Source organism: Rhagoletis zephyria, unplaced genomic scaffold (genome assembly GCF_001687245.7).
Source record: "Rhagoletis zephyria isolate East Lansing unplaced genomic scaffold, Rhagoletis_zephyria_1.1 Rzeph_scaffold_02781, whole genome shotgun sequence".
In the NCBI taxonomy this organism is placed as follows: Eukaryota; Metazoa; Arthropoda; class Insecta; order Diptera; family Tephritidae; genus Rhagoletis; species Rhagoletis zephyria.
Window position 1 is genome coordinate 64,832 of NW_016159865.1, and position 10,402 is coordinate 75,233.

Sequence of the window (10,402 nt, forward strand, 5' to 3'; positions counted from 1 at the left end):
TAGCACTTTGCTTTTGCTGTAAATTTTCTTGAAGAAATAAATATACGAGCATTTTTTTCTTGGGAGATGCACACTTATTTAAGAAATTTTGATAGAAGAAAATTTCTATTCTATTTCTAATGCGTAATTTTATATGAATTTTTCGTTTTTATTGAGAGCTCTTAAAAATTTAACTTCGAATGAAACCATTGTCCTAAAAATATGCAATGCATACTCACTTACTGTTATTTTTTACAACTTGCAGCCTAAAAGAGTTTACCACTGATATGTACTTAACAAGGATTCGAAGATTTAATTTACCAACTTCGAATTCGTTTCACCAAAATTACCTAAATAATAAAAATGAAAGTCCATTTAATTTTTCCCAAAAAAAATTGAGGAAAATGAACATTAAAACAATTTTTTTAATTTTTTTATTACTTTTGAAAGTTAAGCGCATCTTGTGTTTAAGTAATTTTCAAATTACGGGACGACCCTTGAGGTACCATCTTTCCGATTAAAAAAAAAATTGTTGAGATTGGTTCACGTGGTTCAAAGTTATGCGGTAGCATACATAAAAAAGAAAAAAAATATTCCGACGAATTGACAACCTCTCCCTTTTTCGAAGTCGGTTACAAATGTTTTAGTTCTTANTTTTTCGTGGTACGGTGTCGGACCGCTGTTTTGGATTCGGGAAAATATGGACCGTTATCTTTACCTTAGAATATTAGAAGATGTTATGCTACCTTATGCCGAATGGAATATGCCTTTGATTTGGCAGTTTCAACACGACAATGACCCGAAACATACTTCGGGTCTTGTAAAAACGTGGTTACAGAGTCGTGGAATCGATGTGATGGCGTGGCCTTCACAATCGCCGGATTTAAATCCAATAGAGAACTTGTGGAAGATTGTGAAGGAAAAGCTTGGGCCCTGTAAATCAAAGAACAAGGAGGAACTTTGGCAAAAAATCCAGGAAGCCTGGTATTCCATTCCAAAGTCGATCTGTGAGACCCTAGTAGAATCTATGCCGAGAAGATGCACTGCTGTACTTGCAAATAACGGGTTTGCTACCAAGTTTTAATACTGGATCATTTTTTGAATGGAGGTTTTTTGCAATTTTTGAGTTTTATTTCTATGATTCTATTTTATTGACAATTGAATTCCATGACTTTTTACTTTAAAAGATTTTAATGACATTATTGCAATAGCTGTTCATGTGTTTTTGAGTTACTTATATGTAAAATTAATAAAAACAACTAAATACATGTTTTGAAATGGTTAAGAAATGTTTAGTACCTTTTTTTGGCAAATATCTATGGGAAGAATGTTTGATTCTATTATATTGTCAATAACTGTATAGCCTGGTTCCCTGGCTATTTTGAAAGTCTCTATATCCACCACCTTTTCCTTGACAGCGAAAGAAAATGCAAACCAATTTTTCTTTTACCAACTCCGAGGGGACATCACAGTGCAACAACCTCAGATTCCTCCTGTCTGAGCCAATTCATCGGCTTTCTCATTGCCTTCAATATTCCCAGTTCTGAGCATAATTCCGTTTTATACTTCTGGAATAGCTGGGAAATGAAATGAAATCAACCGCTGGACTGTTACAGTATATTCTTGCTTTCTTTATTCTAACGATGCCTAAGGGTTCCGCTTGGAAGATGCTTGTATCATAGCCCAGACGCAGAGACAAAGAGACGCCAAGTTCCTTGGAGTACACACCTGTCTCACATAGGGTTGCCAACATTTTCTAAGATATTTATAGTACCTTTTCAAACAAAAAAATGGAAAAAATATAGTACACTTTGAGTATATATAGTATTTTATTTAAAAGAAAAAGTAAAAACGATTTTTAAGTGATGGAAAAAGTTCTTCCTGTGAATTCCTAAGTGGTTTTAATAGAGGGTAGAAATGAAATAATTAAAAAAATGTTAATTCTTTCTCAGCGTTTTTAAAAGTATGTTAGCTTTTTTGATTATAAACTCACACTGACCTTTTACGTTAATAAATATTTCATTTAATATTTTTATTTCAGTATATTTAAATGTCATCCATTTTAATACATATTTTTTCGTGCAAATTACTGAAATATATTTATATTTATAATTGAAGGAATTTAGTATTATTGCGTACTATATTTTTTTCCAACAGTATATAGTATGCCGACCGGAAAAATGGTACAATACTATATATTATAGTACGGTTGGAAACACACCACACCACAGGCCGGCTCGAGCCATCCACTCTCTTCTGGATGGGGCTCTCATTTGTACGTTTTTGAAGCGTTTAACTACCATATAGTCAGTCTTTTGTCGTGAGTGTATTTCGTTGATGATCATCCCGTGCCTAAATTGGCGAGTTTCCCATAGTACTGACTCTCTGAGTCTGACTGCAGATTTCATGGCCACTTCTTTTAGATGGATGTGACTTTGTTTCACTCGGAAGTGAAAACTGCCTGATTGTTGTGCTTATTATAGCAGTTCATATCTCAGCTGACCTATAAGTTTGATGTATGCACAAGGCCTAAGTGAGAACATATTTGACTAACCAAATTAACTTTTTTTTCATGAATCTACTGAAAGATTTACAGATATGTGGATATGAAGTTTTAGGTAAATATTCAGTGCCATTGCACAAAAATAACAAACTCACCTGAAAATTGTTTATAGCCACCAAGTATTTTATGTTTCCACCATTTGACGATATTACCCGCCATGTTGGCCGTTGAGTGAATCGCGAACAAAATACACAGGACGTTGATGTTGATATTTAACTTTGGAGTTTAGAATATTTCAGCTTTTTGTGTTTTTATGCACAAAAGACGAACGTTTTACAGCACGTCGTTGGACTTTTGTTGTCAACGTTTTTTATTGACGGTTTGTTGCGCGATTGTCTCAGTTTTTTTTGTGTGCTGCGTTCGTTTGCTGTGATTTTGAAGCTTTTGCGTTTTTTGCCTTTTTCGCTTTTTTAGTGCAAAACTGCAATGCCTGCCGGCTATTCTCACTCAATCGGTTTGCGTGATTTGCGGCGGCGAGCAAATGCAACCGCAAACAATCAACAACAGAAGCTGAAGCCGAAGNGTTGAGTGAATCGCGAACAAAATACACAGGACGTTGATGTTGATATTTAAATTTGGAGTTTAGAATATTTCAGCTTTTTGTGTTTTTATGCACAAAAGACGAACGTTTTACAGCACGTCGTTGGACTTTTGTTGTCAACGTTTTTCATTGACGGTTTGTTGCGCGATTGTCTCAGTTTTTTTTTGTGTGCTGCGTTCGTTTGCTGTGATTTTGAAGCTTTTGCGTTTTTTGCCTTTTTTGCTTTTTTAGTGCAAAACTGCAATGCCTGCCTGCTATTCTCACTCAATCGGTTTGCGTGATTTGCGGCGGCGAGCAAATGCAACCGCAAACAATCAACAACAGAAGCTGAAGCCGAAACTGGGGCGGCTGTAGCAGCAAAGGAGAAGCAGTGAAGAATGCCTGTTTCATAGGTTGTTAACTTTGCTGCACGTTGCTGATTTTGCTTGCCTTGCTGGTTGGTAAATTGTTAAAACTAAAAAATTATTTTTTTGTTATTGCTTTTCACTTCCTTTTATTGCAGCATCGCTCGATTTTGTGTCAGCTTTTTTTACAGCGGCACAGTTTTATTTGCGTTTGTATAAAATGTTGGCACTGCTGGAAAATTGCTGTGTTGTTGGAAAATAATCTACTTGCATTATTGTTTTTATTTTTATTATGTATGTTTCGTTGTTTGTTGCCTTTCTATGTATGCTTACTGGCGTTCACTAAAACTTTGTTGCACAAATGGCTGCAACACATCCTGGTGCACTTTTTACTATCAATTGTATGTGCGTTGTTTTTTTTTTTGCTACCGCTGACACTTTTGGGTGCTTGCAATGCGCGCGCGAACAAATTTACTACACTCGCTCTCAGACGGCTTGCCCTGTGTGCCTCTAGCATTCGTTTCGGTTGCCGTTTATTATCCTTATCGGCACAGGCAGGTAAGACAGCGACTGGCAGGCAGCAGTTGAAGAAAATATCACGTACGCTAGTAGTAAATAAGTATCCATGCATGTGTGTAAGTGTTTACTTTTGCAACACAGCATGCACTTTGTTGTTTTGCACTTTATTTTCTTTTATACTTATCGGCCGTTTTGAAAAGTAAGCACTTTTCTTTTACTTTATCAACTTTAGTGTGTCACTTAAGTTCGAGCAAATGAGTCGTTTTACTGGTTTTGCCAGCATTCAACTGACATTTTGCACTTTTTTAGTGTCATCTGAATTATTTTTACAATCCGCCATGCTTTCTCTACGATTTGGCCATGGCTATGATTTATTAAAGGCCGCACTACTTTATATTTAGTTACTTCAAGAAAGTATGCACCTTTGAAAAATTGTCATTACCCAAAATTATATATGCATTACCGCTAAAGCCATAAGTTTGGTTTGTTTCTACAAAACTTGTATTTTCGTTTGAAATTTCGCATTTAAAAATATAAATTTCCTGGTTTCGCCAATTTTTCTTTTTATTATCTTTTTATTTCTGCATCACGCTTCAATTAGATGATTTCTTTCTCTTATTTTTGTTATTAGTTACTTCTTCACTTGCACGTTTTTGTATGCCGCGTCGCGTTTATTTCTCTCCGCCGAGCCAAAGCGTCGGCTACGAAAAATATCATTAAAAAAATATCAAACTGTCAACAAAAGACAGAAAATTCAATGATTATGGAAATAGCATCCGGTCAAACGTGTTTTGTTTGCGGTACAGTACCTTTTTTTTATTCGAAAATTCACCGGAACCTTTTCTGCTGTTTCCAATTTTTTTAGGCGTTGTACGCCAGCTCATAAACAGCGCTCAAGCTTGTCTAGTCAGGTCTTTAATTCTGTTCGCACTCAAAAACACTTCTATGGCTGCAAAAATTGCCAATTTTAAATTCTCTTTTCCCAATTCAAACACATTTCCCATACATCAAATCAATTCCACGCATCGACTTCCGTTTATTCGAACGTATGCACCGCAAGAACTTAAACGTATTGTAGTACCTTTTTCATTTAGCTAACTAACATCGACTTCTTATTTCCTCCGTTAACACAACATTCGCTCTCAACATACGACCACTGACTGAAATGTGAAAACACAGCACAGCCACTGCGGCCGATACTGCCAATGATGCGTCGACTGAAACACGCAGAGCAGACAAGTACATACTAGACGCCTGCTGGCTCGACGCTACGTTTGTCGCCTGCTGCTGCCGTTCCCGTCTATGTTACATTAAGTCTGGTCCTATGGTACTACACCCTACACCACGACGCAACGTTGGCGTAGCCGTTGGCAGAGTTGTTGACTTCGGCCTCGACGTCGTCGTCATCTCTGTTTTTGTCGCCATAGCGAGTTATTGTTTTCGTTTCTCGTGTCTGCTGCTGTTTTTGTTGTTGTTCTCCAAAGTCGGCAATCGACATGGCATAATAAAGTACTACATACTAGCTGGTGGTAGGCACTAGATGGATGACTGACTGGTTGGCGGTGGTGGCGATGGCGGCACCGGTGGCGGCATATAAAGCAAAGCGCAAGGCGGCGGCAAACGTGAAAAACATAAGAGAGCGCGCGGTTAGGTCAAAGTGAATCAATTGTGAGTACACGGAGCTGTTAATGCGGGAGAGTTGCTGTTAAAAGTTTTAAAATTAATAAAACGATAGACCTTAGGATGCTACTTGGTCATTGAAATCTTTGACAGCAAATATTAGTGACATTTTAATGTTTTTATAAATTATTTTTTTCAGTCAATTGTTACTACAGGCCTTGGCACATTTAGTCATGTAGCGATACTCAGTTGAACAACGCGTAGTAGTGATCCAAACGTTTTATCAAAATGGTAGGACTGAAAGTGAATTTCGCACTACCTTATCGTGAGCGATGTGGTATATTTGCATCTAAACCACTGATGGGCACTGCCTTGCCCCCGGGAAAAGCTCTTTTTAACTTTCTATGCAGCAGAGGAGAAGGCGCATGCATAGTAAAGGCCCTCTCTGTCCATCGCTGATCTAAACGGATACCTTAACAAGCAAAACTGCCTCATTTGAGGTACTGAAAGTCCAAATGTATATATTGTAAGCTGCGATGGAAAGAGAGAGCTTTTACTCTGCATGCGCCTATATGTATAAAATATATAGAAAGCTTAAAAGAGTTTTGCCCGCGGGCAAGGCAGTGCCCATTTAAAGAAACAACTATGCAGCCACAAGAAGTCAGTTTCTAGTGTGGTTTTTGGGCTGGCGGAAAGTGATGCGCCTACCTAACACCTAACATCAGCAGTCTAATAGATGTAATGTGTGCATTCAAGAAGATATTCAAACCTAAACCTAAATATGCCTGATAGTTTCGTCAGGATCAGAGTATAAGAATCATGTTGGCAATGAAGAGCTGGCCCGCAAATAAGGGTGCTGCATCCAGAGCTCCTAACTAGGAGCCTTTATGTGGTAATTCAAGTTTATTTGGGCTGTCGTGATCGGATGGCGCCTCCGCCATAAACGAGATAAGAACCATTAAAAGATCATTTAAGTAGTCCTATCTTCACTCACACGCGCTCCGCCAGCGACCGCAGGTGGAAACCAGAGTAGCCGTCGCGGGAAAATATAGCTTTGACAAGACTACATATATTGTTTGCCTCTGCCTTCGTTTCGTCTGCAGAAAAATGAAGTCTGCTTTCTGCGCACAAGCTCCCACATGCACTCGTGCCAGCAGCAGTTTCGTCGTAAATTTTCCAGAGACCATTGGGACCGGAAGTGCGATGCCAAGCCGGCAAACTTTTGCATTGGGGTAACTGGTTTTCGCGGCCCACGGTCTCTCCGGAGTTGCTGCACCATTATAGATGGGTTTCTCCTGCCTAGGTTTCACCGTCTGATTCACAGTTTAACCCAAATGTCGTGGTGCATGTTAGCATTACTGGTCTCAGCGTGCCTCGAGTGACACAGTAGGTTACCCTCGTCGGCAAATACGCCGTGAGGGTCAGGAAGAACCCGGTTGGGACCAATGGACACGATACTTAGGGCACATATCGTGTACCCTAATAGCAAAATGGTCTATAGCCGGAGTTGGTGACGTAATAATTTGTAATTAAAAAAAAATATTTGTTAGTTCTCTGAAAGAGCATTGAATAATCATAACCATATAACAGTTTCTCACTGTGTACTTTACGCTAGTGTGACCCACTCGGCTCACACCCTCTGTAGGAGTGTATTTATACGAGTTTTTACATAGCATTTATGTTTTGTTTATATCGAAAATTCGAAGATAGTCTCACGCTCAGAGTATGTATATGTATGTCATTGTTTTCCCACTGCACTTGCTTTAATCAGTGTTGCCATTTGACTTATTTTCCGGCCAGGTTTAGTTTTTTTTTACTTGGGTTTAGCCGGAAAAATCCTATTTAGCTTGTAGCTTTTTTCTAAAATTATTTACATATTAACTTCAAATTTTAATAGGGTTCAACATTTTAACGATTTTTAGTATTAGGTACTGGATGAAAAACAAAGACAAATGCTGTCCTGATATTTTACTTCAGCGAGTTTTCATTTAAAAAAATATACCCTCCTAAACGCATCCTTTCACAAGTTACTTAGTTGTGCGAAAAAGTACGCTTTGCGATGATGAAGTACAAACTTACCGCACATGTTTGTATTTTCCCCCTTCAAAAAATACAAAGAAGGTCTTCGGAGGCTTTAACTTTATCCGTTATCTGCGTGGGTAGTCTGGTTTTTTTAGCTCTTCCGACACTCACATCACCTTAAGGAATGAGCGAACGGGAAGCAATAGTTGCAGGGCGACAGCGGAGAATTTCTACATGGATGGGTCGAAGCTTGACGGAAGTGTCGGTAGGTGTTTATTTCATGCAGCATCTAGGAAACATTCGAATGTCTGTTATACTGCACGACTTTGGCAAGGGAATTTCCCCCGGTCAGACTCATTTGGGTGCCAGGCCATGTTAATATCGCAGGGAATCGTGTTACGGAGAATTTGGCCAGGAAAGGCACCCTCGAGTTATACTCACCTGGTAAAGAGTGGAGTACTTTCTCTTTGGTAAACTTACTGGTGGGATATTAAAGTCTTAGTTTTCCCGCGGAGGGGCAAAATATTACACCGCATCGTCACTGTTTACAGAACAATGAGGTGGAATCAAAACTTTGTCTTAAGCTGCCTAGATTTGTAAGGCTACGAAAGTACTTATTTAAATACAAAATAAGTTGTTCCTTGCAAGAATGCATCATATCTTATCTTAAACGTTGACACTGTTATGAAGTTGTAATAATAAAATATTTTATTTGTTAATTTAGCTATTTTTCCTAGCCATAACACAAATTTTGATTTATCGTCTTTAGCTTTTTTTGCCCATTTAGCTGTTTCTCTGAAAAAGTTCTAGCAACACTGGATTTAATATAGTGGTTGGTTTTTATTATAAAATATATTGTACATATAAGAAGTTTGTGGACTGCTCTTTATGCATGCAGTGTCGGCAGGTCACTGAAGTGAGAAATCGTCAATCGTATGCAAAAATCGTCAACATATAAAAAATTAATATAAATAGAACCAAGAAGCTCTTTTCATTTTTTTCTGATTGATATACGTAAAAAATAGAAGGTTTAACATTTTTATGAATTTTTTAAATCCACGTAACTTTTAACAAAAATATTTTTAATTGCAATAAAATCGCAAATGATCAACCTGGCAACACTGCCAGCACGTTAATGAAGGCAGGAAATTAAGAGAACGAAATGTGCTTCTTAGGGCCGCGGCACTTAGTTAAGAGCGCGTGATTTTCGAAATTGCCAATGGGAAGAGAAAACGAGTTTTTGAATGGTTTGTTATTATTATTATGAACAACAAATGTAAGTGCATTTGTATTATACATAGGCCTACGTAAATATAGGTACTTATATGAATATATTTAGGTAGATATAAAGCTGCGAACATTTCATTTTGGCAAATGTGTGTTTTATACAAAATATAGCGAGTTAATAATTTTAATATTTGTTTACAATGATGGAATTCAATAATTCGTTTTGTTGACTTTGAGCTTCTGTTTAATAAAAATGCTTTTTGAATAACTATAAACATGTGTAACATTGAGTGGCTACAAAATATGTTTTCCAGGTGGGCTAGTAAGTAAATTTTGGATTTATCAGAATTTATTTCAAGCAGTTGAAAATTAATCGACTGAAATATTTTTATTGGAAAAAATATTTTTTTTTTGCTTTTTGGCAATTTTCATTTAAAGTACTTGTTGAGTGGAGATACATGTAGTTTAATTGCAGAAAAATCAATTTGAATATGTAGTTTGGGGAATGAAACACATTTTTTCTTTTTTTTAGTGAATATTTTGAGCCCGAAATTTTATATAGTTTTTGTAAAGAAAATTTTCAATGTCAGCAACTTTTTATGGCAAAGTTGGCAAAATAGAAACCAGAAATGTAAAAAAACTTCAATAAGAGCGTTTCTTTTATGGATCAGCGTTGCCGCATCAAAAATATTTTTTCTACCAAAATGGCCACACAAAATCTACCAACGTTCTATAAAAAGTTCAAGACCACCCCAACCGTTTTGAATAAGGCAGATTTTCAAAGAAGCATCAACACATTTTGAAATACAACTCCAAGAGACATAAGGCTAAAGGAATTTTTTGTTTTTTTATGTGTCGAAAGATCCGTTCACGAAAGGTTCGAGGAAGGTTTTAAAATCTAAATCATCCCGGAAGTTTTCTCTCAGCGGATTCAGATACTCCGCGAGCAAATCCTTTAATATATACTTTTCAGGAAAGATTTCTACCTAAAATCATGAGTAGTGAGGTTTTGAACTAAGAAACAGCTTTTCCGACCTATATATGTACATACTTACATAAGTATTTCGCCATTGGGTGCGACTACAATGGAAGTTTTTTTGTTAAAGCGCTATCCTCTGGCCGAAATGAATTCCAATACCTTTTTCTTCTTGATTGACACTGTAACCGCTAAAGCGATTCTAGCCGAGTCCAACATTATTGGGAAGTCTTAATGCATCTAAAACATAACTCAGGCCTCGCTCCATTTGTTTCATATCTGTCCCGGTTTCTGTAGTAAGGGAGTTCTGGTGCTGAATTGACATCAGAATAGACAACTATCTTGAAAGATCTTTAATGTCTTTCGATAGACTAATTGAAAGATCTGCTAACGAGGAGGTCTTAGCGTTATTTTCTGTGTGTCTTTTAGAAATAAGTTTTTTAAGATTATATTTATATCTACATTTTTCATCGCTTTTTTACGAATTTAAGTAGACATTTCAGTCCTACTTTAGAGATGTCCTCTAACTTCTCGTGTCCCGTAAGCAATCCGGAAAAAACTGTACAGTCTACAGTACAGTACAGAAACGCCGGAAGATAACCTGATATTGC

The 10,402-nt window shown here is 37.2% G+C and overlaps 1 protein-coding gene across 2 annotated transcripts in view; it reads right to left on the minus strand.

Moving 5' to 3' along the window:
• Window positions 1-5,174, minus strand: part of LOC108367701 (protein naked cuticle-like) — a 68,382-nt gene extending 63,208 nt beyond the window's left edge. The window contains exon 1 of one of the 2 annotated variants that reach the window (XM_017622391.1): window positions 5,028-5,174. Coding sequence is in view for 1 of the 2 variants with exons in the window: in XM_017622390.1 (XP_017477879.1) it covers window positions 2,638-2,701 (64 nt within the window). In the remaining variant the exon portion in view is untranslated. Of the gene's footprint in view, window positions 1-2,637; window positions 3,059-5,027 lie in introns of those variants that run through there. The other variant, XM_017622390.1, reaches the window with a different exon arrangement.
• Window positions 5,175-10,402: the final 5,228 nt, after the last annotated feature.